This window comes from Rana temporaria, chromosome 9 (assembly GCF_905171775.1).
Source record: "Rana temporaria chromosome 9, aRanTem1.1, whole genome shotgun sequence".
NCBI lineage: Eukaryota > Metazoa > Chordata > Amphibia > Anura > Ranidae > Rana > Rana temporaria.
The window spans coordinates 55,327,256-55,346,232 of record NC_053497.1 but is presented as its reverse complement, the minus strand read 5'-3'; the positions used below and the strand labels follow the sequence as shown (position 1 = coordinate 55,346,232).

General features: G+C 45.5%; 1 protein-coding gene across 3 annotated transcripts in view; it reads left to right on the top strand.

Moving 5' to 3' along the window:
* ZC3H4 (zinc finger CCCH-type containing 4) overlaps positions 1 to 18,977 on the top strand; it is a 60,405-nt gene that overhangs the window by 19,557 nt on the left and 21,871 nt on the right. For all 3 annotated transcript variants that reach the window (XM_040323537.1, XM_040323539.1, XM_040323538.1), the window contains exons 3-7: positions 1,009 to 1,119; positions 4,921 to 5,134; positions 14,899 to 15,041; positions 16,675 to 16,768; positions 16,853 to 16,962. In XM_040323537.1, coding sequence (XP_040179471.1) covers positions 1,009 to 1,119; positions 4,921 to 5,134; positions 14,899 to 15,041; positions 16,675 to 16,768; positions 16,853 to 16,962 — 672 coding nt within the window. The remainder of the gene's footprint in view (positions 1 to 1,008; positions 1,120 to 4,920; positions 5,135 to 14,898; positions 15,042 to 16,674; positions 16,769 to 16,852; positions 16,963 to 18,977) is intronic.

Below are 18,977 nucleotides of genomic sequence, written 5' to 3'. Positions count from 1 at the left end.
CCCACACTGGTCCCAGGAGACAGCGGCGACCACTAGGAACGAGCCGCACTACTCGTGTATGCGCAGTAGGGAACCGGGCAGTGAAGCCGCACCGAGGATGGCGGTGGGGGACAGAAGAGAGACAAGCGATTGCTCGTCGTCTGCTGCCGACATCACGGGTGCGCTGGACAGGTAAGTGCCCATTTATTAAAAGTCAGCAGCTTCTGTATTTGTAGCTGCTGGCTTTTAATATATTTTTTTGGCGGGACCTCCGCTTTAAGCTGTACTTTACAACCACAGAAGGAACAGTAACTCGTACTCAAGAACTCGTACCTTTTCAGGTGGTTTAATACAAGTTTTAAGGGCAAATAAATACAAACAATTGAAAAATGACAGTTCTATTAGTCTTTACTATATACCTATTTTTAAAGTGCATGTGTATGGTACAACAATTACTTAAATATACATATGGGGGTTGGACAAAAATATGAAAACACTACATAATTTGCAGGTGTGAAAGTGACAACATGTTTCACATTGAAAGCGGAAGAAATGAGTTTAAAAGAGGGTAAATAGTTGGTGCCCACTTAGCTGGTGCCTCTGTGACTGAAATTGCCAATTTATTTACATTGTCGCAAAGTACAGTAGTATCAAAGTTTATGGCGGGATATGCAGTTTCTGGGAAAATATCATTTGATAAGCAATAAGCACGGTCTACATGGTCAACTGACCAAAAGAGCGAAAAGGACATTGCGCAGGATTGTGACCCAGGTTTTTGCATGAAGAGTGGTATCCGATTCCATTATACACCATCCAAGACTTAAATTTGACAATTCTCAAGAGAATTCAGGCTGGCTTGGAAGCCAAAGGTGGCCCAACTCCATACTGTTTAATGATTTTGTTCTTTTCCCATACATTTTCCCATAGTTTTGTCTAACTTCTGTATAACTGTAAAATGTGTGCTGTCTCTTCAGATGGTCCAAATTGTTTTGGGGATCCTTTGTCATACATCTCCTTTTTATACTTTAGAGACATGCATCATCCAGTGAAGACTATTCTGACTATAGTGATGATTCAGATTTCAGTCCCAGTGAGAAGAGTCACCGAAAATACAGAGAGTACAGCCCATCATACCCTCCGGTAAGTGACCAAAATGTGTCAACTGTCTGTCTGCTAGTTGCCTAGACCTTTGCTCTAACACTCAAATATAGTACCATATGTGTGTGTGTATATATTTATATGTATATTAGGGTTGTCACGACACCACTTTTTTAAGACCGAGTACAAGTGCCGATACTTTTTTTTCAAGTACTCGCCGATACAGATTACTGATACTTTTTTTAATGTCATGTGACAGTGACGCACTGATGGCTGGGCACTGATGGCTGGGCACTGACTGATGGGCTCTAAACGGTGGCACTGATGGCTGGGCACTGACTGATGGGTGGCACACACTGATGCCTGGCACTAATGGCTGGCACTGATAAGTGTTACCACTGATGCATAATTGGTGAGCAGTGCACTGATGGCTGGCAGTGGCACTGAGGCTGGCCACTGACATCTGGCACTTAAATTACATGAGAGGAAAAAGAAAACTAAAAATTTTACTATGCTGCCTACAGCGTCCATCTTGGTACGCCCTGCACTTGGCCGCATAAAAGCAGCAGCGGACATCTTGTTACACCCAGCCCAAACTATATGTGCTGGGTGTAACAAGATGTCTGCTGCTGGCTTATTGTGGCCGAGTTCAGGGTGTACCAAGATGGGCGTCGGGATGTTCAAGCCCTGAAGGCAACACATAGCGTCACTTTAGTTACCAAATGTGACGACTCTGTGACGCTGATGGATGAAGCAGCTGCGCGCTGCACCCTCATCTATTATACTTTACCAAAAATTGTGTTGTTTATTGTGTTTGTGAGCCCCCCCAAAAAATTATCACTACTATATAAAATTTGCTATTAATAAAAATATCATGAATGGTTCTGTTTCTATTCAAGTGTATGCAGAGATACAGCAAGAATTTCTCCACACTGGAGCAGCTGTGGAGGGCACCCAATCGGCTGCTAGCTTCCGCTTTGTTCAGTCAGGCTTTGAAAAATGAAAGCTAAAAGCTGATTGGCTGTCCCAGTTTTGTTAAAAAAAAAAAACACACTTGTAGAAGAAATGTGAATTTTTGGGAAACAAAAATGACTGTTTACCTCTTTGATTGTTGCAGTAGAGCCCCTTTGGCCAGGGGTCCTTTACTCCTCTGGACCGCAGTCCAGTAACTGGGATCCGACATCCTTATTTACAAGTCTGCTAATGGATAACAGAGCACAGATGCTGTGCTGAGGGGAAGGCATTAGATGGGGAGGAGTGCAGGCATAGAGGGGAGCGAGCGGAAAAAATGGAAGGCAAAGTGCACCCTGCGCCCCTGCCAGCTTACTTTTTTTTTTTTTTTTTTTTAAACTATTGGGGAGTTGTAAAGTTTACAATTGTGTTCAGTTCAGTTTATTTATTGCATACGTTTTCTCTGCTTTTTGTGGTGTGGTGCATGGTTCCACCTCCTACCATGTGTTAAATACTGTCCACGATCCCATTAGGTTGGTCAGACATCACCACCAGAATGGCAGTGATTTGCGCTACAAGCTAGTGAACCTGTGACTAGGCTGTGGACAGTCAAGTATTCTTATATTCTCAACAAACCGTAAATGAGCTTTATAACAAGCCCTTACTAGCCTCAGTAGTTGTGGGTATTATGATGTAATTTCCCAGATTCAAGTTGGCAAGAGAAACATTCTCTGCACATTGCTGTACTCCTCTTCCCGTGCAGCTGTTCTGTGCTTACATTAGATCAGAAAGCCACCAGAAGGATGAACCAAGTTAGTAAAATTACTTTTGCTATGATCTTTAAAGGGTTAGTTATTCCACAGTTTCTGCAGCTACAGAGGCTCAGTAGTAAGGGCTTGTCATAAAGTTCATTCACTTACAGCTTGTTTCGAATGTGTATTTGGATGTCTATAGCCTAACCACAGTAAGCAACTAATGCGTAACTTCTTTGTCCTGCCTCTCTAGGGGCTAAATAAACAGAAAAGGACAAATATTTTTTTTTTAAAAAGGGGTTTTTCTTTGCTTCTGTTATAAAATGTTGCAAATAAATCTTTCTTTATAAATTTAGGTCAAAATGTATTCTGCTACATTTCTTTGGTGAAAATAACCCAAATCGGTGTATATTGTTTAGTCTGTACGAAAGTTAGAGTCCACAAACAATGGTATATACAGTATATACACCCCTCACATGTTTGTAACTATTTTATTCTATCTTTTCATGTGACAACACTGAAGAAATGACACTTTGCTACAATGTAAAGTAGTGAGTGTACAGCTTGTATAACAGTGTAAATTTGCTGTCCCCTCAAAATAACTCTCACAGCCATTAATGTCTAGAACGATGGCAACAAAAGTGAGTACACCCCTAAGTGAAAATGTCCATATTGGGCCCAAAGTGTCAATATTTTGTGTGGCCACCATTATTTTCCTGCACTGCCTTAACCCCCTTGGGCATGGAGTTCACCAGAGCTTCACAGGTTGCCACTGGAGTCCTCTTCCACTCCATGCCCCACAGATGCTCAATAGGGTTTAGGTCTGGAGACATGCTTGGCGAGTCCATCACCTTTAACCTCAGCTTCTTTAGCAAAGCAGTGGTCGTCTTGGAGGTGTGTTTGGGGTCATTATCATGTTGGAATACTGCCCTGCAGCCCAGTCTCCGAAGGGAGGGGATCATGCTCTGCTTCAGTATGTCACAGTACATGTTGGCATTCATGGTTCCATTAATGAACTGTAGCTCCCCAGTGCCAGCAGCACTCATGCAACCCCAGACCATGATACTCCCACCACCATGCATGACTGTAGGCAAGACACACTTGTCTTTGTACTCCTCACCTGGTTGCCGCCACACATGCTTGACACCATCTGAACCAAATAAGTTTATATTGGTCTCATCATACAACAGGACATGGTTCCATTAATCCATGTCCTTAGTCTGCTTGTCTTCAGCAAACTGTTTGCAGGCTTTCTTGTGTATCATCTTTAGAAGAGGCTTCTTTCTGGGACGACCATGCAGACCAATTTGATGCAGTGTGCAGCTTATGGTCTTGGCACTTACAGGCTGACCCCCCCCCCCCCCCCACCCCATCAACCTCGGCAGCAATGCTGGCAGCACTCATACGTCTAAGACAACCTTTGGATATGACGCTGAGCATGTGTACTCAAAAACTTTGGTCGACCATGGCAAAGCCTGTTCTGAGTGAAACCTGTCCTGTTAAACCGCTGTATGGTCTTGGCCACCGTGCTGCAGCTCAGTTTCAGGGTCTTGGCAATCTTCTTATAGCGTAGGCCATCTTTATGTCGAGCAACAATTCTTTTTTTAAGATCCTCAGAGAGTTTTTTGCAATGAGGTGCCATGTTGAACTTCCAGTATCCAGTATGAGAGAGAGTGAGATAACACTAAATTTAACACGCCTGCTCCCCATTTATACCTAGACCTTGTAACACTAACAAGTCACATGACACCGGGGGGGGGGAAATTGCTAATTGGGCCCAATTTGGACATTTTCACTTCGGGGATAAGAAACCCTATATAAGGGGACTCTGATCAATGTCGTCAAGAGCATGCACTGGGCGGCCTTGTAAAGTGTATGCTCTCTGTAACTACGTTTCAAATCTAATTGGGCACTTTATCTCGCCTTTAAAGTATTAAAGGTTTCTAACAAAATAAGGAACTTGAGATAAAAATTTTGATACACGTTTATGGGTATTACACATGAAATACGGATAAATGTTTCGTTATTTGTGGTGATGAAGTGTATATATTTATAAAAATAGTGCAGTCACAATATTGTTTTTGATGTTGAAAATTATTTGCATATATTTGAAGTGCCTATTTTTCCTTTTTAATTATAGCCTCATTCACAGTACCCTCCTCCACCACCGCCTCCTAAGAAGGGCTACCCCAAAATGGATAGCAAGAACTATGGCATGTACGAGGATTATGAAAACGATCAGTATGAATATGAAGGTGATGAGGGAGAGGAGATGGCTGCAGAAGATTATGATGACTTTGCCAAGGAACTGAACCAATACCGAAGGGCCAAAGAGGGCAGCCATCGCGGTAGAGGTATGGATTAAAGCTGCTTTTAACCTAATTTTTTTTAAGTAATCCTATCCCTTAAAAGCATGTTAAGCATTTTTTGCGCTATAAACACAATATTTGTACCTTTTGCTGTAATAAATATCCCCATTTTTTTTTTAAAAAGCTAATTTTTTCCTCAGTTTAGGCTGATATGTATTCTACATACTTTTGGTAATAAAAATCTCAATCAGCGCATATTGATTGATTTGCGCAAAAGTTATAGCCTCACTGTTTTAGTTTTCCTCAGAGATTAATACTGCATACTGCAAACTTTGGCATTTTTAACCTTGCCGCTGGGTGAGGCTTGACACTGCTTTTACTGCTTCACATGGGCAGCCCAGCTGACGCATTCAAATAAGAACATATTGATTTCATAATTTTTTTTCTCTTTCGTTCATAGACGGACACAGCCTTCATTGACCTTAGGGTTATGCTTCTTCCTACCAGGAGATTTAGGCAGAATTCTACAGCACTTAAGGTGTTAAAAACTTTCCTTCATGCCGCTCCTCCCAGGGGGCGTGGCTCCCCCAGGCATAACCCCCACTCTGCTCTAGCAGCTTCAGTTTGTTTCTGCCTAACCGTCAGGAGAGTCAGGCTCTCTCTGGAGTCCTGGACTCTGGAGTTTTTTCTTGCAAATTTTTTTGCATTTTTGCGAGTTTTTTCCTCGCTTTTTTATTTTATTTTTATTTTTGAATCCTGCGATTCTTCTATCAACAGCCGACTGGGTGACAGGCTGGGTCCTCGACCCTTGTAGTCCCCCCAGGTTCGGCCTTCGAGCGTGTGCCGGCCCTCAGCTCCGCTTTGGGACGTCCACGACAGGCCCCATTGCTCCAGGGGCGGCCGGGGAACTTGGGTTCTAGGGCACACATATGACCGGTCTCTATGGCCTTGTCACAGTGTGTCTGGCTGACAACCATGCCGTTCGCGGACGTTGGTTCTGTCTGGGATACCTCCAGCCGGGTAGTCGCAGGACAGGTAAGTAGTGGCCCCTTACTCAGGTAAGTGGTCTGGCTGGAATGTTTTCCCTTGGGAGGTCGACTGAGGGTTTTCCCCTGCTTTCCTCTCTCCCTTATTCCTCTCCCTCCTTCCCCCTTTGGGTGACGGCTGTGCAGGGGGTTTTCTTCCCTGGGGCTCATATTTTTTCACTCGGGTATGGCTGGGGCTGTTCTGTGTCACTGCAGGGGACTGTGGTGGACATTCTGGGCATTTTTGTGTGTGATGTTTTGGTGTACTGTCATTTTTGGATACACTGTCTTTTTAAAACTGCGCAACGGCGGCCATTTTGCCGGAGCCGCGCTTGTATTATTCGGCGGCCATTTTCTTGTGGCCGGCGCCGTTTTCAGCACTAGTTCGGCCTCTAGTGGCCGTTTCGGCGGGGAAAAAAGACCGCGAATCATCTGAGGGGACAGACGCAGCGCTGCAGCTTCTCCTCAGCACACACTTGCCTTCACAGACCGCGCTGTACCAGAGGGTGGTGAGTCTCAGGGGGCCCCATACTGTGCTCTGGCGGCCGGGAGGTGACCTGTGGGGGACTTTTTTCCTGCCCTTGGCAGTAGGGGTGAAATGGCAACGGCAATATGGAGCCTGAATCAGGCCCCTCATTCCTTACACTGCCGGAATTAACCCTTAGCGCCCCTTCCCCTGCCACATCTGTTGAGTCGGTGTCGGCTGTCCTGGAGTCTTTTTCTCACCAGGTTTGAAGCAGCCAGTGCTCGGTTGGGGGGTAAATAAGCCCCCCCCCCGGAGGCTGTTTCTGGGGATATCTCTGACGCAGAATCTGATGCTTCTGGTTCTGTCATGTCAGAGGATGCGTGCTTAACCCACATGGACAGCGAGGATGACTCTGCTGCGGAGTCTGCTGATAAGGAATTTGTTGGAGCTCTTATTACTGCGGTGCGTGAGGCTCTTCATTTAGAGAATTTGGCGGAGACACCAGCGGTGTCAGTCCCTTTTGGATTCCGCAAACCACCGCGTACCGCTAAGGTATTCCCCTGTGTTCCTTATTTAGACAATATGTTGTATAAGGAATGGGATACACCGCAAAAGGCTTTTACGGTTCCTAAAAGCTTTGCTACCGTTACCCCCTGGAGGAGGACTTTTTTAAAAAAGTGGGTCACTCCTCCGTCGGTGGACCCTCCTGTGTCCAGACTGAGTAAGGCTACTATGTTGCCTGTGGAGGGGGCTCTTGCTTTCAAGGACCCCGCTAATAGAGTGGAGGCCGTGGCCCGCTCCCTGTTCTCGGTGGTGGGTTCGGTGGTAAGGCCGGCTCTGGCCGGAGCCCTGGTAGCTCAGACGCTGACTGAAAGGGCGAAGCTCCTGCTGCAGGACCTGGAGGTCCAGGGGGCTTCCGAGTCCTCTAGGGACCTGGCTGAACAGTTGATTCAGGGTCAGAAGTTTCTCTGCGAGGCAGATATGGATTAGATTCCTTTGCTTTCCAGGGCTTCTGTCTACGCAGTGGTTCTGCGCCGCCTTATATGGCTGAAGTGCTGGTCGGCTGACCAGTCCTCAAAAAAGGCCTTGGTAGATTTGCCCTTTAAGGGCGGACGGCTTTTGGGGGCATCCCTGGATGACATCATTAAGGATGCCACTGGAGGTAAGAGCACCTTGCTCCCTCAGTCGGGGAAGGGTAGGGAACCTCGCCGCAAGCAAGGTCCTACTTTTACTACCCCCTAAGCGGTTTTTTCGTGCGCCAGCGCGGCTGGAAAAGGTCGCAAGGTGCAAAAGCCCTTGCTGCCGGGCGTAAGCGCCCCTGGTTCAAAAAACCGAACAAGCCTGCGGACAAGCCGGGTGGGGGGACGGCTTCACGGCTTCGTGGATCGGTGGAATTCTCTTCTATCCGACCGTTGGGTTTGCGAGGTGGTCGCCTCGGGGTACAAGATAGAGTTCCTTTCTTGTCCCCCAAACAGATTTTTTCCATCCAACCTCCAGCTTCCTCCGGATCGTCGGCTAGCCCTGTCCGGGGCTGTCCAGGATCTTCTGGACAGGGGGGTGGTTGTGCCGGTCCCCTCGCTGGAACGGTTTCGGGGGTTCTACTCCAATCTGTTCGTGGTCCCCAAGAAGGGAGGGGTTCGCCCTATCCTGGACCTAAAGGCCCTCAACTCCTTTGTCAAGGTGCAGCGATTCAGGATGGAGTCGGTCCGTTCTATCATAGCGTCCCTCCACCAGGGGGACTTCATGGCATCCTTAGACATCATGGACGCATACCTGCATGTTCCCGTTTGCACAAGCCACCAAAGGTATCTGCGCTTTGCGATCGGGGAGGACCACTATCAATTCGTGGCCCTCCCGTTCGGGCTGGCGTCGGCACCACGGGTGTTCACCAAGGTGCTCGCCCCGATCCTGGCCTTGCTACGGCAGCGAGGGATCGCTATCGTGGGATACCTGGACGACCTTCTCCTGAGAGCTTCTTCAGGCTCAGAGTTAGAGGAAGACGTGTCCATCACGTGTCGGACTCTGCAGGAGTTCGGCTGGTTTCTGAATCTCAGAAAATCAGTGTTGGTTCCGTCCCAGAGGCTGGAACACCTGGGGCTGGTTTTGGATTCGGGGGAGAAAAAAGTGTTCCTCCCATCGAAAAAACTGCTGACCCTGCAATCTGCAGTGAGACAGTTGTTGACCCAGAAGTGGTCATCTCTTCGCTTCTGCATGCGGGTTCTGGGTCTGATGGTGGCCTCCTTCGAGGCGGTTCCGTATGCCCAATTCCACACCAGGGTACTACAGAAGGAGATTCTGTCACGATGGGACAGGGTCCCATCTTCTCTGGACCGCCAGATTCGGTTGAGCCATCTGGCCAAGTCTTCCCTGGCATGGTGGCTGACGTCTCCGGTGCTTCGGTCCGGGAAGTCTTTTCTTCCGTGCCGCTGGACAGTGGTCACGACGGATGCCAGCCTCTTCGGCTGGGGGGGGCGTCTGGGGCACCCAGTCAGCCCAGGGGCGCTGAACTCGGGGGAGGAGTCCCGCCTGCCGATCAATATCCTGGTGCTCCGAGCAATCAAGCTGTGCCTTGTCAGGTGGTCCCTGTAGCTACAGGGTCGTCCTGTCAGGATCCAGTCCGACAACGCCACGGCCGCGGCGTACTTCAATCATCAGGGCGGCCCAAGGAGCTCGGCCGCGGCGACGGAGGTCGCTCACATACTTCGGTGGGCCGAAAGGTCCGTTCCGGCCCTGTCGGCGGTATACATTCCGGGAGTTCTGAATTGGCAAGCCGACTTCCTAAGTCGCATGACTCTGGATCAAGGGGAGTGGTCTCTCCACCCGGAGGTGTTTCAGGTCCTGTGCCAAAAATGGGACACTCCAGACGTGGACCTTCTGGCGTCCCGTCTCAATCGGAAGGTACCACGGTTTGTGGCCAGGTCAAAGGACCCGTGGGCAGACGCGTCAGACGCGTTAGTGGCTCCCTGGAGTCAATATCACCTGATTTACGCCTTCCCTCCTCTAAGGCTCCTACCCCGCCTGCTGCGCAGGGTGGAAGCCGAAGGTATTCCAACGATCCTGATCGCCCCAGATTGGCCGCGTCGCTCTTGGTGCGCGGACCTGGTACGTCTGGTGGCAGACGCCCCCTGGCGTCTGCCTCTGAGGGAAGATCTCCTGTCTCAGGGCCCGATCTTCCATCCTGCTTTACGGTCACTGGCTTTAACGGCATGGCTGTTGAGAACCAGGTACTGAAGGACCGGGGCCTGTCGGGCCCGGTAATCTCTACCATGCTGCGTGCACGGAAGTCCACTTCTCGAAAAATTTACCATCGTACATGGAAAGCATACATCTCTAGGTGTGAGGAGATGAAGTGGCACCCCCGTACTTACGTGGTGTCCCGGATCCTGCTGTTCCTACAGCGGGGAGTGGACCAGGCTCTTGCCTTGAGCACGATCAAGAGTCAGATTTCTGCTCTGGCTGTTTATTTTCAGCGTCCCTTGGCAGCGAATTCTTTGGTTCGCACGTTTGTGCAGGGGGTCCGGCATGTGGCCCCCCCCGTGCGCCCTCCGCTACCTTCTTGGGACTTGAATTTGGTCCTCTCGGCGCTTCAGCGTGCCCCCTTTGAGGACATTCGGGAGATCCCTTTGCTGACCTTGTCGCAGAAGGTGGTCTTTCTGGTAGCTATTACCTCTATCAGACGAGTGTCTGAACTGGCGGCCTTGTCTTGCAAGGCCCCCTACTTGGTCATCCATCAGGATAAGGCGGTGCTGCGCCCGCAGCCCTCTTTTCTTCCGAAGGTCGTTTCGGCCTTTCACATTAACGAGGACATTGTTGTTCCATCATTATGTCCTCAGCCGAAGAACCCGAAGGAAGCCATTTTACATTCTCTGGATGTGGTTCGGGCCCTTCGAGTTTACTTGTCGGCGACAGCTCCGTTCCGGAAGTCGGACTCGCTGTTCGTGTCTGTGTCCGGTCCCAGTAAGGGCCTGGCAGTCTCGTCGGCCACCATTTCCAGGTGGATCCGACAGGTTGTGCTTCAGGCCTACGCCCTGAAGGGGCGGGCGCCTCCCTTTCGGGTCACGGCGCATTCGACCAGGGGCCTTCTGGCCTCTGTGTTACAGGTGTGTAAGGCTGCGACCTGGTCGTCGGTCCACACTTTTTCAAAGTTTTATAAGGTGGATGTGAGTGCATCTTCTGATGCCTCCTTCGGCCGCAGGGTGTTACAGGCGGCAGTTTACGGTTGGAGTTCCTCCGTTGAGTAACTCCGGTTTTGTTTGGGGTGTAACCTGTTTTTGCTGTGTTATTTTCCCACCTCTCGAATTTTTTTGACACTGCTTGGGGACGTCCCTAAGGTCAATGAAGGCTGTGTCCGTCTATGAACGAAAGAGAAAAAAGGATTTTTGTACCGTAAAATCCATTTCTCTGAGTTCATAGACGGACACAGCACCCACCCCTCTTTGGTTTGTACTGCTTGTTACGAACTGAAGCTGCTAGAGCAGAGTGGGGGTTATGCCTGGGGGAGCCACGCCCCCTGGGAGGAGCGGCATGAAGGAAAGTTTTTAACACCTTAAGTGCTGTAGAATTCTGCCTAAATCTCCTGGTAGGAAGAAGCATAACCCTAAGGTCAATGAAGGCTGTGTCCGTCTATGAACTCAGAGAAATGGATTTTACGGTGAGTACAAAAATCCTTTTTTTATATACCACACTATGTACCAACTTCCCCAAAGGCAAGTGTGTTTAAAGAGGACACAGGAACAGCAGAAATGTGCAAAATAAAAACTGCATGTGGAATGAATTTGGGAACATTTTAGAAGGGAATGCAAAGTCAATTATAAATGCTAATTTCTTCCTCTGTACTATGTGCAGCAATTCGAGTGTTTAGCAAAATGTCAACCAATCTGCATACCTGCATTAGCCGTGAGTGACATGCTGTCAGATTGCTGGCGGGCGTTCAGTGTAAAAAAGCCACGCTGCATTCTCACTCTAGGCTAAGCTTGCATTATCCTGTGACATGCTGTCACACTGCGGTCGTCCAGTGTAAAAAAGCCACCCTGCATTCTCACCCTGGGTTAAGCCTGCATTAGCCCATGATATGCTGTCACACTGCGGGTGTCCAGTGTAAAAAAGCCGCTCTTAGCCCTGTTCCGTGATAGGCGGAACATTTGGTTTCCCAGCAGAGACTGTGTTTAGTGTTCCACCTATCACAGACGTCCTCTTGTCTTTGTCCGTGGGACGAGGATGAGAGGACATCCGTGATAGGCTGAACACAGTCTCTGCTGGGAAACCGAGTGTTCCGCCTATCACGGAACAGGAGGAGGAGCGGCCCGCAGTGTGACAGCATGTCATGGGCTAATGCAGGCTTAGCCTAGGGTGAGAATGCAGCGCGGCTTTTTTACATTGGACGCCCGCAGTGTGAGTGCTTGTCACGGCTAATGCAGGCTTATCCTAGAGTGAGAATGCAGCGCATGTCACGGGCTAATGCAGGTATGCAGACTCGAGTATAAGCCGAGGGGGGCATTATCTGCACCAAAAAAATGTGCTGAAAAACTCGGCTTATATTCGATTTATATACGGTACATAGCAACAAAACACAAATAACGGTAACTGGTCTCTGGTGAGACCATGGCTTCAGATCACAGTGTAGCTGTGGACACTAGGCCAATAGAGTGAACTAAAACAGAAGGGGAGAGAAAGAGGGGAAGATAAAGCACATCGGACACTTTTGACACATTTTTGGGACCATTGGCATTTATACAGCAATCAGTGCTAAAAAAAAATCACTGATTACTGTGTAAATGTCACTGACAGGGTAGGGGGAAATCAAGAGTTAACTGTGTTCCCTAGGGAGTGATTCTAACTGGGGGGGTGGGACTGCCTGGGTGAGGAGAGTGATCGTTGTTCATACTTCGTATGAACAACAGATCGCTCTCCTCACCCCTGACAGCACAGAGATCTGTCTTATTTACATTGACAGATTTTCGTTCTGTCTCTGTGTGGCGCGATCGCGGGTGCCCGGCGGTCATTGCAGGTGCATGCGCACGTTGCTACTCTGGCGGCTTGCGCGCCTCCAAGTGGTCAAAAGGCGAACTGATGTACAGCTACCTCGGTTCACCCAGTGAAGCCAACCTGCCACAGTTCTAGGAAGGGGTTAAACTACCCGCATTTTCGTTCTCTGGAAATACAGGAAAAGTAAAAAAAGGATGAGAGTTTTTTATTTTGATATTTGATGGCATCTGTATGGTGCATAATGTGTGATAAGTCTCTTTAACTTATTTAATATTAGGTGTAAATGTGTTTGGCTATTTTTCCATTTTTTTTTTGATAATTTGCAGGAGATAATTTGTTTTTGTTGTTAACTGGCAATAAGCTATTAATCAGTGGTAATGCACTAGCTTGCTTTATGTCAGTCGTTATTGTCAAAAGTAGAGGCTTTTCTGCTATTACCATGAAAACGTGCTGCTCTGTGGACTCTAACCTTCTGCCAGTGCCTAATACTAAACTTCCACTCTACCCTAGCCTGATCCTAATCCTGCCACCTAACCCTAATCTACACTCAGCTTTAAACCTAATCTGACCTGTTGCTAAATGTAATACTATCATTAACGTGTTCTTTAGTCCAGTCTTGGCACTTGTTTTATGATTGGATGTCCCCCTAAGGTCCAGTCCATGTGATGTTAGAGGGATGGAGAAATTCTCAGGTTGGCTAGATAGCCATTAATATAGCTACTAGTGCCATCTAACCTTTCTGATTTTATTTTTTATTTTTTTTGTGATCAATGAACATATTCTTATTGGTTCAAAAAATATTTTTGCCTTTTTGTACCTGTTAGTCTTTGGGTGTTCAATTATGCTTTCTACTGAGGTATGAATGGGTGTTAGAAAGTTTTCTTTTAATCTAATATCTAATATTTATCAATTTAACAAATTAATGGATTGGGTTTCTGAGAATAATTGATTTATATATATCATTATATATTCTACATATGGAAAAAGTCGAGGACCAGTCATCCTGCATAAGGAGGGAGAGCAGCAAGTCCTGCACTTTTCCTCTGTGCAGGAGTTTCCTGTAAGAAAGGCCAGTAAGACCTGATTCACACCGATGCATTTTCTGTGCTTTTTGCATTTTTCAGATTTGCACTACAGTCTATTTACCATGGTTTCCTATGGAACATGTTCTGTAGTGCAAATCTGCAAAATGCAAAAAGCACTAAAAATGCATAGGTGTGCATCAGGCCTTACTGGCCTTTCTTGCAGAAAACCCCTGCACAGAGGAAAAGTGCAGGATTTTTGCAAAGATCTGGAAAACCATACACAAAGGACACCAAGATTTAAAGGGGTTGTAAAGGTACATTTCTTTTTTCCTAAATAGCTTCCTTTACCTTAGTGCAGTCCTCCTTCACTTACCTCATCCTTCCATTTTGCGTTTAAATGTCCTTATTTCTTCTGAGAAATCCTCACTTGCTGTTCTTCTGTCTGTAATTACACACAGTAATGCAAGGCTTTCTCCCTGGTGTGGAGTGTCGTGCTCGCCCCCTCCCTTGAGGGGGCGAGCAGGAGAGTCAGGACGCTCTCTACGTTGCAGTTAGAGAAAGGAGCTATGGGTTAGTGGGCGTCCTGACTCTCCACACCAGGGAGAAAGCCTTGCATTACTGTGTGTAGTTACAGACACAAGACCAGGAAGTGAGGATTTCTCAGAAGAAATAAGGACTTTTAAAAGCAAAATGGAAGGATTAGGTAAGTGAAAGAGGACTGCACTAAGGTAAAGGAAGCTATTTAGGGAATTTTTTTTTTACCTTTACAACCCCTTTTAATACAGATGATTCTTTTATTTAGACAATGTTTTTTTTGCCTTTAATGACAAACCTTGATATAGACATGTGGACTGTTCTGCTTTGTAAGCCAAAGCTATTTGTACACCTTTTTTTTCAGTGCATTTAAAAATCAACACAACCTTAAAATTAACATGAGTTAGATTCAGGTGGCTACTCGATGATCGTATCTCTTATTTGCCTTTTTATATCTGGTGATAAGATCCCTAAAGTCATAGCTGTCCCTCTTCTTCAACAAGGCTAATAATGTAAGTGCTGCCCTCTTGCAAATACCTTGTTTTTTAAGCATTTTGGACAATCCATCCATCTGGGGAGTTTGACATCACTGTTTGACTTTGCAGCAGCCACTGGAGTCTCAAGGTGATGGCATTCAGCCTGCCAGCAACAATGCCAAATAAATACCAGCTGTTCATAAAATTAGTTATACTCAAAACCACCTATTGTCTACGTAGCTACTAACTAGGTGCTTAAAAGCAATATGAAGTGTAATGACTTTTTTTTTTCTCTCAGGAATGCGAGGACGGGGTAAATTAATACGAGGACGTGGAAGAGGAATGATGAGGGGAAGGGGAATTTATAGGGGAAGAGGCAGAGGAAGAGGATTCTCTGGTGAAGAGCAAGAGGACGATGAGCCATATGAAGAAGAGATGGAGGTACTCATTGTGCTTGTGTGTATTTGGGTAAAGAGACACTTGTTGCACTGAGTGCTTGTAATGCAACTTTATGTGCACCAGCTGCTGTTTTGGATAAATAGTTGTATTAGGTTTTAGATCTTTTTTTTTTTTTTTGGAAAAAAAAATTTCATTGATTTTTCTAAATGATGCAAAGAGAAAATAACATTTAAAGAAAGCCTGACATCCAGGCAGCACTTGACAAACAAGACCTCAGCACTATATGGAAAAAATGTGTAGCGCTTAAACCATGTGAAACATAACAGTGAACATGGAAATGTAATAAAGTGATGACTGTAAATATATGAATACAAATACAATGTGCAAATCAATGACAAATATGTAAAGTCCATAAATGAAATTCCACCAAGTGAATGAAAAAATTGATCGAATATGATCAACACGTGAGTAAACCAATATAGTCCATAAATATGGATTCCACCAAGTGAAAATGGATGGACGCAGGAGATACTGGAATCCTCCTTCAAGTGATAATGACCACCACCAGTAGAATTGAATGCTTACCGGAGATAGTGGACTTATGGGGACATATGTCACCAGAAGTCAATACAGGCTTATAGATGAAGATCCCGAATCATAGAGGCAGACGGCAAGATGGTGTGCACATCCTGTTCTCTGATGTAAACGGCTTCAAAGGGAAACTTATGATGGAAGGAATGCTCTTGAACAATACTGTTTGGAGGAAGGCAGTCGGGATGCGATGTTCGATCACTGCCTTCCTCCAAACAGTATTGTTCAAGAGCATTCCTTCCATCATAAGTTTCCCTATGAAGCCGTTTACATCAGAGAACAGGATGTGCACACCATCTTGCCGTCTGCCTCCATGATTCGGGATCTTCATCTATAAGCCTGTATTGACTTCTGGTGACATATGTCCCCATAAGTCCACTATCTCCGGTAAGCATTCAATTCTACTGGTGGTGGTCATTATCACTTGAAGGAGGATTCCAGTATCTCCTGCGTCCATCCATTTTCACTTGGTGGAATCCATATTTATGGACTATATTGGTTTACTCACGTGTTGATCATATTCGATCAATTTTTCCATTCACTTGGTGGAATTTCATTTATGGACTTTACATTTGTCATTAATTTGCACATTGTATTTGTATTCATATATTTACAGTCAGCACTTTATTTAATTTCCATGTTCACTGTTATGTTTCACATGGTTTAGGCGCTACACATTTTTTTCCATATTTTGTTATTGCTTTTTATTCATAACTAGCCGTGTTAGCAGCTGCATACTATAGGCAGCGCAGTGTATACCACATTTTTCCAAGACCTCAGCACTAGGCCATCAGTATAGCTCTAAGGCTAATACGCAGCCGTAATCGCAGTAATCCCACTTCACATATATAATAAATGGAAATCTTTATATTGTGAAATCTACTGGTTCCCAAAACAGATTGTATGGCAGCAAAGTAGTTCAACAGACCCTGGATATAGATCACAGAACCCCAGCCCACATCAAGGGAATCTCAATACACAATTCAAAATATCAGTGCCAAAGTCCACATATAGAAGACATTGCAGCCACCATGAGCAATATTATTATTTTAACATATTCATTGCTTTACTTTGTTCTATGCAGTATGGGGAGGAAGAAATGATGGGAGATGAAGAATATGATGATTACTCAAAAGAGCTGAACCAATATCGCAAGTCTAAGGAAGGCAGAGGTAGAGGTAAGTTTATTCTTTCATCCAGAGGGGTTAATAATACAATATGAAGAATATGGATTTAATCTCACTTGTCTTTCTGCCTTTAAGTGTTTCATAGGGGCCGTGGTCGAGGTCTCCGTGGCAGAGGCTTTAAACCCATGGGTCGAGGGCGTGGCAGAGGAAAAAATGAAGATGATGAATATTATGAGGAAGATGGAGTAAGTTTCCACATACTTATAATCTCTAGTATACTGAGCTGTACTGGATAAAATAAAGTTTGAGGTGAAAGAGGTCATATTTTGATGGTGAAAGGGACACCACCAACTTCTTAGAGTGCAAGTGTAGTGTATTTTCAGTGAGCATATACTTTGGTTATTGTGGAGTTTAAAGTTTCTTTTTTTTTTTTTTTGTCGGCTTTTACATTTTTACATACTTGCTCTTTTATGTTTTTGTATTATGTGTATAAATGGAGAATTGTAGACTAGCAACATAGTAAAAAAGAACTCTGCCTCTGTCTCACATGCATTTTGGTGCATGTGGCTGATTTACATCTTTGCTCTGCTCTGTGAATGAAAGGGAAACTCTATGAACCCATTCACACCTAAACATGTGCGTTACTATACTGTACATGCAAGGAACAGTTTAACCACTTAAGCCCCGGACCATATTGCTGGTCAAAGACCAGGCCACTTTTTGCGATTCAGCACTGCGTCACTTTAACGGCCAATTTTCGTGCAAAGTGGCTCCCAAACAAAATTGGCGTCCTTTTTTTCCCACAAATAGAGCTTTCTTTTGGTGGTATTTAATCACCTCTGCGTTTTTTAGTTTTTGCGCTATAAACAAAAATAGAGCGACAATTTTGAAAAAAAAAAAATATTTTTAACTTTTTGCCGTAATAAATATCCCCCAAATATATATAAAAAAAAAAAAAAAATTCTCAGTTTAGGCCGATATGTATTCTTCTACATATTTTTCGTAAAAAATCACAATAAGCGTTTGGTTTGCGCAAAAGCTATAGCGTTTACAAAATAGGGGATAGTTTTATGGCATTTTTATTAATATATTTTTTTTACTAGTAAAGGCGGTGATCAGCGATTTTTTTTTTATCGGTACTGCGACATTATGGCGGATACTTCGGACACTTTTGACACATTTTTGGGACCATTGGCATTTTTATAGCGATCAGTGCTATAAAAATGCGTTGATTACTATAAAAATGCCACTGGCTAGGGAGCGAGGAAGGGGTTAAGTATGTTCCCTGGGTGTGTTCTAACTGAAGGGGGGGGGGTGGACTGACTTGGGGAAATGACTGATCGCTGTTCATACACTGTATTAACAGACAATCGGGCATTTCTCCCCGACAGGACCGGGAGTTTTGTGTTTACAGCTGTGTGTTTGCTCTGTAACGAGCTCTGTAATGCGCGTCGGCGTCAGGGGCGAGCGGGGGCCTATTGGCTGCTCGGCGACATTACATAGATCTACGTGATCTCGCCCAGCAGAGCGGACCTGCCACCGTATAACTGCGGCCGTATAACTGGTCGGCAAGCGGTTAAATCAAGCCTCACCATTATTGATCAGATTACAGTATTTACATCAAGCTTAGAAGACTAAAATTTTCCATTAACCTTAGTTTATTAAAGCAGACCTACAGTATGAGTAACTTTACACAGATGCATGAATCAAATTCTGTCATGACATGGCATTTTATCATTAAAAAGCAGTTGTTGAACTCCTGTGAAGTGATCATGCATAAGCCCAATTGTCTGTCTTGGGATAATTATGTCATCAACCTATTCAACCAGCAGGCAGAATTTATTTAGTCCACTGTCCTTCAGTGGGACTATATAAAGGAGGTGGTATAAGGGAGCTGTGCTGTATTGGCACAGCCAAGAACAAAAGGCAACTGCAAAGGCATTGGGGATTTGGGAGTGCATATTCTGTGGGCCAGTGGTGAGTTTCTAGGAACCATGCTTGTTCAAGATGAGTAGTTTACAAGGTAGTGAAGACAAGATCAGGCTGATAGTTTTGTCCGTAACTTTAGAAACAATGCAGCACTCATAATTATGTCCTCACAACTCCTTAAAGCGGTTATATAGTCCTGTTTTTTATTTTTTGTCACCTGTAATGCAAAAGGCATGTTGAGCTAATATGCACCGCATTCTACTAACTCGTTATGAACTACTTACCTAAAAACGAGGCGTTGGTCACTCACCTGGTCCTCGCCGAGGTAGCT